Here is a 17,500-nt window from a genome sequence, read left to right as displayed (position 1 = left end):
ATATATGACTTTGGTACAACCATGACCCATGCATTGTTAATTATTAATCTTAAACTATATTTATTAGTATAGCATCCACCTTTTTGCCAGATGTCACAACAATAGAGTCACTTTTTGGAGGCTAACTGCAGTTATCCCATCTGCACCCTTCTGTCGAATTTGGACATTATTATGTCCATCTTCAACTTTGCCTTCACAATTTTCCTGCATTCACTAACATAAACATACTGTGCTGTCCGATTATTGTTTTAGACAAAAATTGTGCAAAGTAAAGGGGCATCATACAGGCCCCTCTGATTAGACAGACAGTATATCAGTCAACCCCTGGGCAAGAGGTCAATTACTATACTGTAAGTCTTGGAAAATGATGGACTGATACTTTAGTGTGATATACTGTATGTTTCAGTGACCTCTAAATCAGATTAAACACCAAAATCACTTTCCTAGGCTGAATAATGCTTAACTATGTGTTTGTACAACTTTAACATTGCGGAACACTTACATGCAAAAACACACTGACTCTATTTAAAGAGTCAACAACCATTTCCATTAATTCAAAGGGCCAAAATGTAAAAATAGACACCAATTTTGCAACAGACCAGTCTGAAATAAGCCAAAGAAATTCACTCTTTGAAAATAAAAGAATGTTCCTCAACAATGCAAGATTCTAAAATTCCATGTTAAGTTAGATGGGGTCAGATATTCTTTAGAATGTGTATTCTACAACATTCTAATTACAGTTTTGTCAGTATTTGCTGAAGAATAATGCATAAAACAGCCCTCATTTTAACATATTTCCACCAACTGGATTTTCATGGTCTTTTACTATGCTGTTTAGATCACCAATTGAAATATAAAAATGTGAATAAATAAATTCTGTTGCAATTAGTTTTGGGTCAGACCTTTGCCTGGACTATTAGCTCCGTTGTGGTATTTAGCTGTACATAATTACATTACACCCTGTTTGCCCATGTTAACAAACAATTTCAAAAAACTTATAGTACATTTTTTGTTTGTCTTGATGTAAGTAATCAACTCAGTAATTTTCATTGTGATATGTGAGGGTTAATTTTTTCCCCCCTATTTGCGTGAGAAAAATACTGTATAGGCGCATGAATAGGGTATATTTGGGTCTTTTTCTAAACTTTCCCCTATTGGGAATTCTTTGGGGCTTTCTTCCCCTTACTCAGGACATATTGAGGATACAAAATCAGTTACGTTTTCTTCTGTTGCAATTTGTTCAACCTTTTTTCATAAAATGACTGGACTACACACTCACATAGGCTCCTCTACGACTCATCTGGGAGCACATGCAGGTTGGAATGTTTTTTCTAGTTGGAATGGTTTAAATTGCGTTACCACGGTGACGCCGCTGGCTACTCTCCCTTCAGGTGAAACAATGGTGTTACCATGGTGACAATAGGAACTTGTGTGACAGGTTTCATTCTTTTCCATGAGTGTGTGTGTGAGAGAGAGACAGACAGAGGGTGTGTGTGTGTGTGTGACAGACAGAGGGTGTGTAAAGTCGATGTGTGTGTTTGTGTGTGTGTGTGATTGTCCATGTATATATAGTATATAAGTATAAGTATATATACTTTTTTGATCCCATGAGGGAAATTTGGTCTCTGCATTTAACCCAATCGGTGAATTAGTGAAACACACTGCACACAGTGAACACACAGTGAGGTGAAGCACACACTAATCCCGGCGCAGTGAGCTGCCTGCTTTAACGGCGGCGCTCGGGGAGCAGTGAGGGGTTAGGTGCCTTGCTCAAGGGCACTTCAGCCGCGGCCCACTGGTCGGGGCTCGAACCGGCAACCCTCCGGTTACAAGTCCAGAGTGCTAACCAGTGGGCCACGGCTGCCCAATGTGTAGGTGTAGGTGTGTGTGTGTGTGTGTGTGTGTGTGTGTGTGTGTGTGTGTGTGTGTGTGTGTGTGTGTGTGTGTGTGTGTGTGTGTGTGTGTGTGTGTGTGTGTGTGTGTGTGTGTGTGTGTGTGTGTGTGTGTGTGTGTGTGTGTGTGTGTGAGATAGGCAAGAGTGTGTCTGAAACACACACGTATGTTAATGTGTAGTGCACTACAGTGTACAGTGTTAATGTGCAGTACACTACAGTGTAGGGTGTTAATGTGTAGTACTCTACAGTGTAGGGTGTTAATGTGTAGTGCACTACAGTGTAGGGTGTTAATGTGTAGTGCACTACAGTGTACAGTGTAGGGTGTTAATGTGTAGTACACTACAGTGTAGGGTGTTAATGTGTAGTACTCTACAGTGTAGGCTGTTAATGTGTAGTACTCTACAGTGTAGGGTGTTAATGTGTAGTGCACTACAGTGTAGGGTGTTGTACACTACAGTGTAGGGTGTTAATGTGTAGTACACTAACGTGTAGGGTGTTGTACACTACAGTGTAGGGTGTTAATGTGTAGTACTCTACAGTGTAGGGTGTTAATGTGTAGTGCACTACAGTGTAGGCTGTTAATGTGTAGTACTCTACAGTGTAGGGTGTTAATGTGTAGTACTCTACAGTGTAGGGTGTTAATGTGTAGTGCACTACAGTGTAGGGTGTTAATGTGTAGTACTCTACAGTGTAGGGTGTTAATGTGTAGTACACTAACGTGTAGGGTGTTGTACACTACAGTGTAGGGTGTTAATGTGTAGTACTCTACAGTGTAGGGTGTTAATGTGTAGTGCACTACAGTGTAGGCTGTTAATGTGTAGTACTCTACAGTGTAGGGTGTTAATGTGTAGTACTCTACAGTGTAGGGTGTTAATGTGTAGTGCACTACAGTGTAGGGTGTTAATGTGTAGTGCACTACAGTGTACAGTGTAGGGTGTTAATGTGTAGTACACTACAGTGTAGGGTGTTAATGTGTAGTACTCTACAGTGTAGGGTGTTAATGTGTAGTGCACTACAGTGTAGGCTGTTAATGTGTAGTACTCTACAGTGTAGGGTGTTAATGTGTAGTGCACTACAGTGTAGGGTGTTGTACACTACAGTGTAGGGTGTTAATGTGTAGTACACTAACGTGTAGGGTGGTGTACACTACAGTGTAGGGTGTTAATGTGTAGTACTCTACAGTGTAGGGTGTTAATGTGTAGTGCACTACAGTGTAGGCTGTTTATGTGTAGTACTCTACAGTGTAGGGTGTTAATGTGTAGTGCACTACAGTGTAGGGTGTTGTACACTACAGTGTAGGGTGTTAATGTGTAGTACACTAACGTGTAGGGTGTTGTACACTACAGTGTAGGGTGTTAATGTGTAGTGCACTACAGTGTAGGGTGTTAATGTGTAGTACACTACAGTGTAGGTTGTTAATGTGTAGTACACTACAGTGTAGGGTGTTAATGTGTAGTGCACTACAGTGTAGGGTGTTAATGTATAGTACACTACAGTGTAGGGTGTTAATGTGTAGTACACTATAGTGTACAGTGTAGGGTGTTAATGTGTAGTACTCTACAGTGTAAGGTGTTAATGTGTAGTACACTACAGTGTAGGGTGTTAATGTGTAGTACACTACAGTGTACAGTGTAGGGTGTTAATGTGTAGTGCAGTACAGTGTAGGTTGTTAATGTGTAGTACACTACAGTGTAGGGTGTTAATGTGTAGTACTCTACAGTGTAAGGTGTTAATGTGTAGTACACTACAGTGTAGGGTGTTAATGTGTAGTACACTACAGTGTACAGTGTAGGGTGTTAATGTGTAGTGCACTACACTGTAGGTTGTTAATGTGTAGTACACTACAGTGTAGGGTGTTAATGTGTAGTACTCTACAGTGTAAGGTGTTAATGTGTAGTACACTACAGTGTAGGGTGTTAATGTGTAGTACACTACAGTGTACAGTGTAGGGTGTTAATGTGTCGTGCAGTACAGTGTAGGTTGTTAATGTGTAGTACACTACAGTGTAGGGTGTTAATGTGTAGTACTCTACAGTGTAAGGTGTTAATGTGTAGTACACTACAGTGTAGGGTGTTAATGTGTAGTACACTACAGTGTACAGTGTAGGGTGTTAATGTGTAGTGCACTACACTGTAGGTTGTTAATGTGTAGTACACTACAGTGTAGGGTGTTAATGTGTAGTACACTACAGTGTACAGTGTAGGGTGTTAATGTGTAGGGTGTTAATGTGCAGTGCACTACAGTGTAGGGTGTTAATGTGTAGTACACTACAGTGTACAGTGTAGGTTGTTAATGTGAATTATTACACGGCTCTTCATAGTGCTGCAGAATGCTCTATTCACTTGAATGGGCCATCCCAACGTTCGGAGGTCTGCTAATTCTTGATAACAGACCATCGCTAAGTATAACAGACCGCTGTCAAGGTTTGGCAAGTAGCCGTGTAATAAGCAGGATAATGTATAGAACGCCAGTTAGTGTCGGGAAATAGGTCCCTTCAGGGCGGAACAAGACCCCTCCAATGCACATCGGGGTCCGGTTCGCCCTGTTGGGACCTATTTCCCGATAATGACCGCCGTTCTATACATTATCCCTTACGTATTGTGGGGTGTTCAATCAACTTAGATACCTGGTACACCACCTGTTGCTAATGCAAAGATTTTTTTAGTTCTTGAAAATAAGATGACGAGGTGCAGAGTGCTAGCTGGTGCAAAATGTTTTCTTCCTGTTCAGACCAGCATCAATATAGACATCACAAAAGAGATACGCCCTCATCTAGTCTGCGTCTAGACAGAGAACTAGTCACTCAACAAGGCGAGTTAAGCTGTAGGAGTATTTGCTTACGTAGCACTGTTCACATATCACAGAGGTAAATAACACATGCTGTGTGTTTTGTTTGCCAAACAAATAATGCTCTCATTCAGGCATATGCTACCTCCTGACCTCATATGCTACCTCATGACCTCATATGCTACCTCCTGACCGTTGCACTCTTCCAATAAACGCTGCCTGGCTCTGCCACCCAAATGCTCAAAGCAATCCAAACTTTTATCATTTGTAGATCCCCACTGGTAAGAATCAGTTCTTACCAGAGCAGTGTGGGTGTATATAGTGTGTAGTGTGGGTGTTGATAGTGTGGGTGGGGGACCAACATTTAGCCAATATATAGTAGCTTTACTGCAAACTGTTTTTCACTCTTGTTAGAGAAAATGTACAATGTCAACATGAACCAACAGCATGTTACATAAAGATGATACTTTATGCACGAGAGGGAGAGAAAACGAGTGTCAGGTTCCAGCTGGCTTGTCATTGTTGATGATAATTGATATCTCCTTTTTAATATGTTGATGATAATTGATATCTCCTTTTTAATATGAGAAACTTATAGAATGTCATTGTTGATGATAATTGATATCTCCTTTTTAATATGAGAAACTTATAGAATGTCATTGTTGATGATAATTGATATCTCCTTTTTAATATGAGAAACTTATAGAATGTCATTGTTGATGATAATTGATATCTCCTTATAGAATGAAATCATGAAGGGAAAAAAAGTGGAAATTCTGATTGGCTTTAGAAAGTTAATTTAGAACCCTGGACCCTGTGCAGTGTGGGTGTTGATAGTGTGCAGTGTGGGTGTTGATAGTGTGCAGTGTGGGTGTATGTAGTATGCAGTGTGGGTGTAGATAGTGTGGGTGTATGTAGTGGGTAGTGTGGGTGTAGATAGTGTGGGTGTATGTAGTGTGCAGTGTGGGTGTATGTAGTGTGCAGTGTGGGTGTATGTAGTGTGTAGTGTGGGTGTAGATAGTGTGGGTGTATGTAGTGTGTAGTGTGGGTGTATGTAGTATGCAGTGTGGGTGTATGTAGTATGCAGTGTGGGTGTTGATAGTGTGCAGTGTGGGTGTATGTAGTGTGCAGTGTGGGTGTATGTAGTGTGCAGTGTGGGTGTATGTAGTATGCAGTGTGGGTGTATGTACTATGTAGTGTGGGTGTTGATAGTGTGCAGTGTGGGTGTATGTAGTATGCAGTGTGGGTGTATGTAGTATGCAGTGTGGGTGTATGTAGTGTGCAGTGTGGGTGTATGTAGTATGCAGTGTGGGTGTATGTAGTGTGGGTGTATGTAGTGTGTAGTGTGGGTGTAGATAGTGTGGGTGTATGTAGTGTGCAGTGTGGGTGTATGTAGTGTGCAGTGTGGGTGTATGTAGTGTGCAGTGTGGGTGTAGATAGTGTGGGTGTATGTAGTGTGTAGTGTGGGTGTATGTAGTATGCAGTGTGGGTGTTGATAGTGTGCAGTGTGGGTGTTGATAGTGTGCAGTGTGGGTGTTGATAGTGTGGGTGTATGTAGTGTGCAGTGTGGGTGTAGATAGTGTGCAGTGTGGGTGTATGTAGTGTGCAGTGTGGGTGTAGATAGTGTGCAGTGTGGGTGTATGTACTATGCAGTGTGGGTGTTGATAGTGTGCAGTGTGGGTGTATGTAGTATGCAGTGTGGGTGTATGTAGTGTGCAGTGTGGGTGTTGATAGTGTGCAGTGTGGGTGTATGTAGTGTGCAGTGTGGGTGTTGATAGTGTGCAGTGTGGGTGTATGTAGTATGCAGTGTGGGTGTTGATAGTGTGCAGTGTGGGTGTATGTAGTGTGCAGTGTGGGTGTATGTAGTGTGCAGTGTGGGTGTATGTAGTATGCAGTGTGGGTGTATGTACTATGTAGTGTGGGTGTTGATAGTGTGCAGTGTGGGTGTATGTAGTATGCAGTGTGGGTGTATGTAGTATGCAGTGTGGGTGTATGTAGTGTGCAGTGTGGGTGTATGTAGTATGCAGTGTGGGTGTATGTAGTGTGGGTGTATGTAGTGTGTAGTGTGGGTGTAGATAGTGTGGGTGTATGTAGTGTGCAGTGTGGGTGTATGTAGTGTGCAGTGTGGGTGTATGTAGTGTGCAGTGTGGGTGTAGATAGTGTGGGTGTATGTAGTGTGTAGTGTGGGTGTATGTAGTATGCAGTGTGGGTGTTGATAGTGTGCAGTGTGGGTGTTGATAGTGTGCAGTGTGGGTGTTGATAGTGTGGGTGTATGTAGTGTGCAGTGTGGGTGTAGATAGTGTGCAGTGTGGGTGTATGTAGTGTGCAGTGTGGGTGTAGATAGTGTGCAGTGTGGGTGTATGTACTATGCAGTGTGGGTGTTGATAGTGTGCAGTGTGGGTGTATGTAGTATGCAGTGTGGGTGTATGTAGTGTGCAGTGTGGGTGTTGATAGTGTGCAGTGTGGGTGTATGTAGTGTGCAGTGTGGGTGTTGATAGTGTGCAGTGTGGGTGTATGTAGTATGCAGTGTGGGTGTTGATAGTGTGCAGTGTGGGTGTTGATAGTGTGTAGTGTGGGTGTATGTAGTGTGTAGTGTGGGTGTATGTAGTATGCAGTGTGGGTGTATGTAGTATGCAGTGTGGGTGTATGTAGTGTGCAGTGTGGGTGTATGTAGTATGCAGTGTGGGTGTTGATAGTGTGCAGTGTGGGTGTATGTAGTGTGCAGTGTGGTTGTATGTAGTGTGCAGTGTGGGTGTTGATAGTGTGCAGTGTGGGTGTTGATAGTGTGCAGTGTGGGTGTGTGTAGTGTGGGTGTATGTAGTATGCAGTGTGGGTGTTGATAGTGTGCAGTGTGGGTGTATGTAGTGTGCAGTGTGGGTGTATGTAGTATGCAGTGTGGGTGTTGATAGTGTGCAGTGTGGGTGTTGATAGTGTGCAGTGTGGGTGTACGTAGTGTGGGTGTATGTAGTATGCAGTGTGGGTGTTGATAGTGTGCAGTGTGGGTGTATGTAGTGTGTAGTGTGGGTGTATGTAGTATGCAGTGTGGGTGTTGATAGTGTGCAGTGTGGGTGTATGTAGTGTGCAGTGTGGGTGTATGTAGTATGCAGTGTGGGTGTTGATAGTGTGCAGTGTGGGTGTTGATAGTGTGCAGTGTGGGTGTATGTAGTGTGTAGTGTGGGTGTATGTAGTATGCAGTGTGGGTGTTGATAGTGTGCAGTTTGGGTGTATGTAGTGTGTAGTGTGGGTGTATGTAGTATGCAGTGTGGGTGTTGATAGTGTGCAGTGTGGGTGTATGTAGTGTGCAGTGTGGGTGTATGTAGTATGCAGTGTGGGTGTTGATAGTGTGCAGTGTGGGTGTTGATAGTGTGCAGTGTGGGTGTATGTAGTATGCAGTGTGGGTGTTGATAGTGTGCAGTGTGGGTGTTGATAGTGTGCAGTGTGGGTGTGTGTAGTGTGGGTGTGGATAGTGTGCAGTGTGGGTGTTGATAGTGTGCAGTGTGGGTGTATGTAGTGTGCAGTGTGGGTGTATGTAGTGTGGGTGTTGATAGTGTGCAGTGTGGGTGTATGTAGTGTGGGTGTTGATAGTGTGCAGTGTGGGTGTTGATAGTGTGCAGTGTGAGTGTTGATAGTGTGGGTGTATGCAGTGTGGGTGTATGTAGTGTGCAGTGTGGGTGTATGTAGTATGCAGTGTGGGTGTATGTAGTATGCAGTGTGGGTGTATGTAGTGTGCAGTGTGGGTGTATGTAGTATGCAGTGTGGGTGTATGTAGTGTGCAGTGTGGGTGTATGTAGTATGCAGTGTGGGTGTTGATAGTGTGCAGTTTGGGTGTATGTAGTATGCAGTGTGGGTGTATGTAGTGTGCAGTGTGGGTGTTGATAGTGTGCAGTGTGGGTGTATGTAGTATGCAGTGTGGGTGTTGATAGTGTGCAGTGTGGGTGTATGTAGTGTGCAGTGTGGGTGTATGTAGTGTGGGTGTTGATAGTGTGCAGTGTGGGTGTATGTAGTGTGGGTGTTGATAGTGTGCAGTGTGGGTGTTGATAGTGTGCAGTGTGAGTGTTGATAGTGTGCAGTGTGGGTGTTGATAGTGTGCAGTGTGGGTGTATGTAGTATGCAGTGTGGGTGTTGATAGTGTGCAGTGTGGGTGTTGATAGTGTGCAGTGTGGGTGTGTGTAGTGTGGGTGTGGATAGTGTGCAGTGTGGGTGTTGATAGTGTGCAGTGTGGGTGTATGTAGTGTGCAGTGTGGGTGTATGTAGTGTGGGTGTTGATAGTGTGCAGTGTGGGTGTATGTAGTGTGGGTGTTGATAGTGTGCAGTGTGGGTGTTGATAGTGTGCAGTGTGAGTGTTGATAGTGTGGGTGTATGCAGTGTGGGTGTATGTAGTGTGCAGTGTGGGTGTATGTAGTATGCAGTGTGGGTGTATGTAGTATGCAGTGTGGGTGTATGTAGTGTGCAGTGTGGGTGTATGTAGTATGCAGTGTGGGTGTATGTAGTGTGCAGTGTGGGTGTATGTAGTATGCAGTGTGGGTGTTGATAGTGTGCAGTTTGGGTGTATGTAGTATGCAGTGTGGGTGTATGTAGTGTGCAGTGTGGGTGTTGATAGTGTGCAGTGTGGGTGTATGTAGTATGCAGTGTGGGTGTTGATAGTGTGCAGTGTGGGTGTATGTAGTGTGCAGTGTGGGTGTATGTAGTGTGGGTGTTGATAGTGTGCAGTGTGGGTGTATGTAGTGTGGGTGTTGATAGTGTGCAGTGTGGGTGTTGATAGTGTGCAGTGTGAGTGTTGATAGTGTGCAGTGTGGGTGTATGCAGTGTGGGTGTATGTAGTATGCAGTGTGGGTGTATGTAGTGTGCAGTGTGGGTGTATGTAGTATGCAGTGTGGGTGTATGTAGTGTGCAGTGTGGGTGTTGATAGTGTGCAGTGTGGGTGTATGTAGTATGCAGTGTGGGTGTTGATAGTGTGCAGTGTGGGTGTATGTAGTGTGTAGTGTGGGTGTATGTAGTATGCAGTGTGGGTGTTGATAGTGTGCAGTGTGGGTGTATGTAGTGTGCAGTGTGGGTGTATGTAGTATGCAGTGTGGGTGTTGATAGTGTGCAGTGTGGGTGTTGATAGTGTGCAGTGTGGGTGTATGTAGTGTGTAGTGTGGGTGTATGTAGTATGCAGTGTGGGTGTTGATAGTGTGCAGTGTGGGTGTGTGTAGTGTGGGTGTATGTAGTATGCAGTGTGGGTGTTGATAGTGTGCAGTGTGGGTGTATGTAGTGTGCAGTGTGGGTGTATGTAGTATGCAGTGTGGGTGTTGATAGTGTGCAGTGTGGGTGTTGATAGTGTGCAGTGTGGGTGTATGTAGTGTGTAGTGTGGGTGTGGATAGTGTGCAGTGTGGGTGTTGATAGTGTGCAGTGTGGGTGTATATAGTGTGCAGTGTGGGTGTATGTAGTGTGGGTGTTGATAGTGTGCAGTGTGGGTGTATGTAGTGTGGGTGTTGATAGTGTGCAGTGTGGGTGTTGATAGTGTGCAGTGTCAGTGTATGTAGTGTGTAGTGTGGGTGTTGATAGTGTGCAGTGTGGGTGTATGTAGTGTGTAGTGTGGGTGTTGATAGTGTGCAGTGTGGGTGTTGATAGTGTGCAGTGTGGGTGTATGTAGTGTGCAGTGTGGGTGTTGATAGTGTGCAGTGTGGGTGTTGATAGTGTGTAGTGTGGGTGTTGATAGTGTGCAGTGTGGGTGTATGTAGTGTGTAGTGATGGTGTATGTAGTGTGTAGTGTGGGTGTTGATAGTGTGCAGTGTGGGTGTTGATAGTGTGCAGTGTGGGTGTTGATAGTGTGTAGTGAGGTGTGAATAGAAATCCTGTTGAAAAGGCCTCTCTCCCACACATAGCTCATACTTCATGTATGTGTGTGTGTGCACGTGTGTGTGCACGTGTGTGTTTATGCAAAACCTTCTTAGTGAGCTCATGTGTATGTAGCTAATGTGTTAATCCTGAGGTCTTAGAACAATGCCTAATTATTTATATTGCTTAACACACAACCCCCCCCCCCCCCCACACACACACACACACACACTATTCTTTACATTTCTTAACATATATACACACACTATCACAGCTATTTGAAACACACTCACACACACACACACACACAAGAGAAACACGGTTACAGTTTTTTTCAATCGCTAGCAAGCGCTTACCCATACTTCAGATACTTTTTCTAAACTCTTAACACAGACTCACACCTACAAAACACAATTGGCCAAATGGATAATTTTCTTCTCAAAAACACATTTAGTTAAATATATACTAACTCTTCATTTCAAAACGGAACACATATTTCTCTCCACACACTAACTTTACCAAAACACTGGAAATCTGACTCAAAATGAAATTATTCTGTCAAAGAATAACACTTGTTTTCTCTTCACAAGGTACATGCAGTCAATCAAAGTACACCAGGTTTCAAAATATTGGCTATTGTTGACATTACAAAAACTGCATAGACTTTTATGTTTCAGTTTTACAGGTATTTGCATGCAAAACATGCTCTATCCACAGTTTTTACACTAAATTTCTTGGTTGGGAACTGTACTGTATGTCCACATGTAATGTGCACATTCAAAAGCATTCCAGTAAAAAGCAAATCATTTTTTTTCCCTTTACTGTTTACTACAGGAGGTACAGTAGAAATACTGTTTACAGTATGATAGAACAGAAAAAGTTTTACAGTATTGCTTACAGTGAACAAAATATCCATGAAACACACAAGAGCATTCTGAACAAAAAACAACAGCAAAAAGCCCAGATAAAAAGGGGGGAACTAAAAAAAGCACAAAATTACTGTATCTCATCTCTGCAATCTTTAAAGTTAGGCCACATGTTTTCATCAACATCGCATCTGATATTATCCAAGGCGATGCACCTGAGATAAAACCATTTGATAGCAGAAGCAGAGCAGAAGCAGAGGTTTTGATAGTGTATCTAAGGTTTGGAATATTGTGTTTGCTATTGTGGGATGTTGTGTGTTAACATTAGTAAATACTACAAAAACAATCCATCGCTTTGTTGGGAGGTATAGCTTGTCTGTTAAGAAAATGTAAGCATTGCGGAAATGTGTTCACTGACTGCATATTGTGTGAAAACGACATGACGTGTGAATGGTATGGCCACAAAAGACAGATGCTGTGCTAATTGTGTTTAGAGTTTTGAAAATGTGACAACTGGTTAGACAAACGCTTGTTAGCGACTGAAAAAAACTGTATTTCCTCCTTCATGTGTAAATCTTGGACTTTGAAGTGACCACTAAAAAACAGACTTTGACACAAACTTTGACTCAGACTTTAATCCCCGCCCCCATCTACACCTTATCACATCGAGTTGGAAACACTACTGAGCAGACATCAGACACACACACACACACACACACACACACTTATGGTAATGTGCTATTTATCACATACACACGCAGACACACACAAACACACACACACTTATGTCAACATGGCATTCATCAAACCTGCCGTTCATCGGGTTATCAGTGCCTTTCTCCGTGAACGTTAACAACTGAATGGCACGATTCAATCACAAGCGCAGTTGAATGAAGTTAACAGATGACAACATTAAAAGGAATCAAGCGTTTAGCGATCATGAAATATACAATACTGTACATGATAAGATGTGAGCAAGCAGGGAGATAATGAAGACCAGTAGTTCTACTCAAACTACTTGTGCACGTAGGCTATGGAATATTGGTCAAATCTAGCAAGTAGGAAAGTTTAAGTGGATAACGTGAGAGTGAAAGTAAGACATTCGAAAGGCCAATGAAAGTTAAAGGTGCCCTAAGCGATGTCACACGTTTTTCAGGATACATTTCTTTTTTGTCTCTTACAGCAAACATCACCTCACCATCCACTAGCTGTCTGTGTCCTGAATACACTGTAAACAGAGTTTCAATTGCACCGGAGGGAGGGGGAGGGAGTAGCGAGCTAGTTTTGTTTGAATGTCAACAGAAGTGACGTTACCCAGCATTGCTTAGAGCGCCTTTAAGGTTGCTGTTGATATAGTGCAAAGACGCAAAACTGGCGTTCTGAATAGCGATCCTGTTGTTTTTGAAAGTTTCTCTTGATGCATTTACAGTTTTTCTTGATCGCTTTAATGCTTGTGTCAACTCTGACATCACGTTTTCAAAACAATTAACACGCAGGTCTAAACAAAAGAACTCTGGCCAAAATGACAAAATGATTTTGCCTTCAAAAGGCTTTTACTCTCTCAAAACATTTATACCATGCAGCAAATGCAAATTTTACCTCCAAACAACACATCTTGTAGTCAAATCACTGTGTGATTTTAATCAATCATTACACACTGGACAACAAAATGCAAAAAATAGTTCTCAAAATGAGGAGTTTCAGCCTTCTTTTTTACTGTCTGTGCCATTTCTTTCTCATTGTTCTGGTATTCAAAATACTGTGAAAAGAGCACATGAAGATGCACTGTGTTCATTCCTCCCAAGATGCAACTGTAATTGACATGTGAGATCTACAGTAAGCACTTTTCACACATTTCATTGAACTACAACTCGTCATTTTTCACTGAAATAGACATACAGTAAACACATGGATTTGTCCGTTTTTGTACTGTTTTCACCAAATAGACAATACAGTACTTTCTCTAAATGTGCCTTAGATCCATACTTGCAAATAGCAACACAGAACATCTCTTATGGATAATGAATGATTGAATGAATGAATCTTGACCACCTGTGAATAGATGTTTTCCTTTTGTTTAGTACAGGTAAACCAATAGAGTTCAAGGGCTCTTTGAATAACATCTGTGTGAACTTTTTTGCAAAAGGGTGTGAGAAATGTGTGAACCAAATGAAAATGTGTGAGCATATTTGCAAGAGATAACTTCTGCTGTGCAAAGAAGGTGTTATACTGTATAACTGTTTCTGCCCATTGCGTGAACACTTTACAAAACTTCGGCTCATTGGTTCAAAACTTCAAGACAACCACACAAGACAGAACACTGGGAAATAAACCATTCACCTCCAATTGAAAAACTTGGATATGTGAAAAAGATTGAAGAAATGTGTTCAGACAACTAAGGGATTTGGTTCAGAGAGTTAAACAGACTTTGGTAAATGTAAAAAACAGTCATTATTTATTGCGTGCCCGTTAAGCATGAAGGGGCGCTAGATATCTGCTAAAATGTGTGTGTGTGTGTGTGTGTGTGTGTGTGTGCATGTTTGTGTGTGTGTGTGTGTGTGTGTGTGTGTGTGTGTGTGTGCATGTTTGTGTGTGTGTGTGTGTGTGTGTGTGAGTGTGTGTGTGTGTGTGTGTGTGTGTGTGTGTGTGTGTGTGTGAGTGTGTGTGTGTGTGTGTGTGAGTGAGTGTGTGTGTGTGTGTGTGTGTGTGTGTGTGTGTGTGAGTGTGTGTGTGTGTGAGTGTGTGTGAGTGTGTGTGTGAGTGAGTGAGTGTGTGTGTGTGTGTGTGTGTGTGAGTGCGTGAGTGTGTGTGTGTGTGTGTGTGTGTGAGTGTGTGTGTGAGTGAGTGTGTGTGTGTGTGTGTGTGTGTGTGTGTGTGTGTGTGTGTGTGTGTGTGTGTGAGTGTGTGTGTGTGTGTGTGTGTGTATACCATTTTATTTACCAGCCTAATAATTGGGTTGTAAATGGGTTTGTAGCATCTGATCATAGCATCTGATCATGTTTCACTTTTTGCATACCTTCTGTGTGTGTGTGTGTGTGCGTGCGTGTGTGTGTGTGTACTTATCCTTCTATGTTAACATCAGAGAGCATAAGATACTCATACACTCATCCTCTCCTCAGGCCACACCCCCTCCCCACAGTCATCGCGAGACTCCGCCTCCTCCCAGAATAAGAACACTCCCAGTACACCACGATCTCCTAGACACCAGCGGTGAGTCTCACACACACCCACACACACACATACACCTGACTATTCAGTCTCACACACAAGGACACATACACACACACACACACACCACACAAGGGCACATACACACACACACACACACACACACACATACACACACACAAACATGCACACACACAAGGGCACACACACACACACACACACACACAAGGGCACATACACACACACACACACACACACACACATACACACACACACACACACACACACACACACACACAAACACCACACAAGGGCACATACACACACACACACACACACACACACAAGGGCACACACGTACACACACAAAGGTACACACACACAAACATGCACACACACACACACAAGGGCACATACACACACACACACAAACACACACACAAGGGCACACACATAGAGCCGGACAGTAACGGAGTACATTTACTTGAGTACAATTTTGAGGGATCTGTACTTTACTCGAGTATCATTTTTGGGGAGTACTCATGACTTTACTCAAGTACATTTGAGAGGCAAATATTGTACTCTTTACTCCACTACATTTCTACCCATAACCGTGAGTACCCGTTACTACTAAAAAGAAAAATCTCGGAAACCCTCGATTTGTTGTTTCCCTCTCAAACGTGATTGGATTGTGCAGGCGCCACTAATTTGGACAGCCTATCAGCAATCACCTTCAGCTTTCCACCAAAGTCAACTCCATGGTCAGATTTAGATAAGAGACAAAACCATGGACGAAACAATGGATGAAGACGCAGCAGGTCCATCCCGGGAATGTGCCAACCTGTGGCCCCACCTCGCCAGACTATTTCAATTTTCTGAACAAGTTAATGATAGTTTTTGCTTCAAGTGTTTCAATTACAAAATAGTATTTTGTATTTGAAATACGTATTTTAAATTCATGTATTAGAAATACTGCCCATCCCTGGCAACATGGTAAAAGATGAAAATAACTTGATTTTACTTTCAATTCATTTTACATTCTCCAAAGTATTAACATTAACATTTTTCCATGTAAAAGCAACTCCATGTAGGACGTTTCTGTACATAAATGTAGGCACTGTTGCAGTAGTAATGCAATATTTAGAAAATGTAGGCTACTCTTGTACTGTTGATACTCAAGTACTTTTAAAAACAAGTACTTCAGTACTTTTACTTAAGTAGACATCTGACTGTTGTTCTTTTACTTGTACTTGAGTACAATTTAGCAAAGGGTATCTGTACTTTTACTCAAGTAATGAAGCTGTGTACTCTGTCCACCTCTGCACACACACATACACACATGCACACACACACATATACACACACACACACACACACACAAGGGCACATACACCACACAAGGGCACACACACACAGACACATTCTTTTGCTTATCAGAGTTTGAAGGTTGTTTCTGTTGGACCCCAGACTGCTGAATGGTAAAATGTGAGATGGTGTGTGTGTGTGCGTGTGTGCATGTGTGTGTGTGTGAGTGTGCATGTGTGTGTATGTGTGTGCGACTGCGTGTGTGTGAGTGAGAGAGAAACTCTGTGTGTGTGTCTGTGTGTGCAAGGGACTGTGTGTGTGTGTGTGTGTGTGTGTGTGTGTGTGTGTGGATCAAAGGATGTTTTTCTCATTTTTGTGTATTTCTGTAGTCCTGCGAGTGCGTTGCCAAGCAACGGGCTGTCAAGAAGCCCACGTGCGGCAGAAGGCGGGGCTTCGTCTCCGTTGGCGACGGCAGGAGACGGACGAGGTCGTCGAGGGATGGAGGAGCTGGCCAGGCGCACAGAGGAATGCTCCATACACACACACACACACACACACACACACACACGCTATCACACACACGCGCTCTCACCCACACACAGCAATGGCAGAGCAGACCCCGAGGACGTCCGTCTACGGTAAGAGAAAAGCTCAGCTAACGTATTTATATAGATATACAGTACTCTCTTACGTATTTATATAGATATACTCTCTTACGTATTTATATAGATATATTCTCTTACGTATTTATAGATATACTCTCTTACGTGTATAGATATACTCTTTCCATATATATACCTTATTTCTACTATCACACTGTGTACTGTTTATTGTTTATACTGTTTATTGTTTATGCTGTTTATTGTTTATGCTGTTTATACCTTATTTCTGTTGTACATACACACACATGCATCTCACTTCTAATTCTCTTTCTCTTCTACACACACACACACACACACTCTCCATCTCTCCATCCTTCTGTCTCTCAGGTTGATGTCTGGTGAAGATGGGAGGATGGACTCACACTCCAACATATTAAACATTGTGAAGAATGTGGGTGAGTGACTCACACACACACACACACACAAACATACACACAGCCACACACACACGTTGACACACACACGCACACACACAGACAGACACGCACACACACACACGTTGACACACACACGCACACACACACACACAGACACACACACACACACACACACGTTGACACACACACACACACACACACACACAGAACTCAAACTCACAGACACTCGAACTCGTACGTGCTGCGACTGTGCTTATGTACTGTACATTTTATACATGTGAGTATGTGTGTGAGTGTATGTGTGTGTGCGTGTGTGTGTGCGCGTGGCTGTGTGTATGTTTGTGTGTGTGTGTGTGTTTGTGTGTCTGTGTGTGTGTGTGTGAGTGTGTCTGTGTGTGTGTGTGTGTGTGAGATGGGCAGTGTGTGGGTGTCTTTTCAGAGGACTGCATATTTTGTACTGTCTCTATTTCTTCCCACACTCTCTTATATAACAGAGAGAGAAAGAGAGGGAGAGAAAGAGGGAGAGAAAGAGAGAGAGACAGAGAGAGAGAGAGAGAGAGAGAGAGAGAGAGAGAGAGAGATTGTGTTTGTTGTATGTGTGTGTGTGTGTGTGCCCTTG

General features: G+C 42.9%; 1 protein-coding gene across 7 annotated transcripts in view; it reads left to right on the top strand.

Annotated features, from left to right (window-relative positions):
- The window catches only part of ngef (neuronal guanine nucleotide exchange factor), a 45,303-nt gene that overhangs the window by 9,001 nt on the left and 18,802 nt on the right, over positions 1-17,500 (top strand). For all 7 annotated transcript variants that reach the window (XM_042064433.1, XM_042064432.1, XM_042064434.1 and 4 more), the window contains exons 3-5: positions 14,489-14,579; positions 16,232-16,480; positions 16,832-16,899. In XM_042064433.1, coding sequence (XP_041920367.1) covers positions 14,489-14,579; positions 16,232-16,480; positions 16,832-16,899 — 408 coding nt within the window. The remainder of the gene's footprint in view (positions 1-14,488; positions 14,580-16,231; positions 16,481-16,831; positions 16,900-17,500) is intronic.

This window comes from Alosa sapidissima, chromosome 15, assembly GCF_018492685.1.
Source record: "Alosa sapidissima isolate fAloSap1 chromosome 15, fAloSap1.pri, whole genome shotgun sequence".
Taxonomy (NCBI): domain Eukaryota; kingdom Metazoa; phylum Chordata; class Actinopteri; order Clupeiformes; family Clupeidae; genus Alosa; species Alosa sapidissima.
Note: the sequence above shows the minus strand (reverse complement) of the source record. Positions and strands in the feature narration are given on the sequence as shown.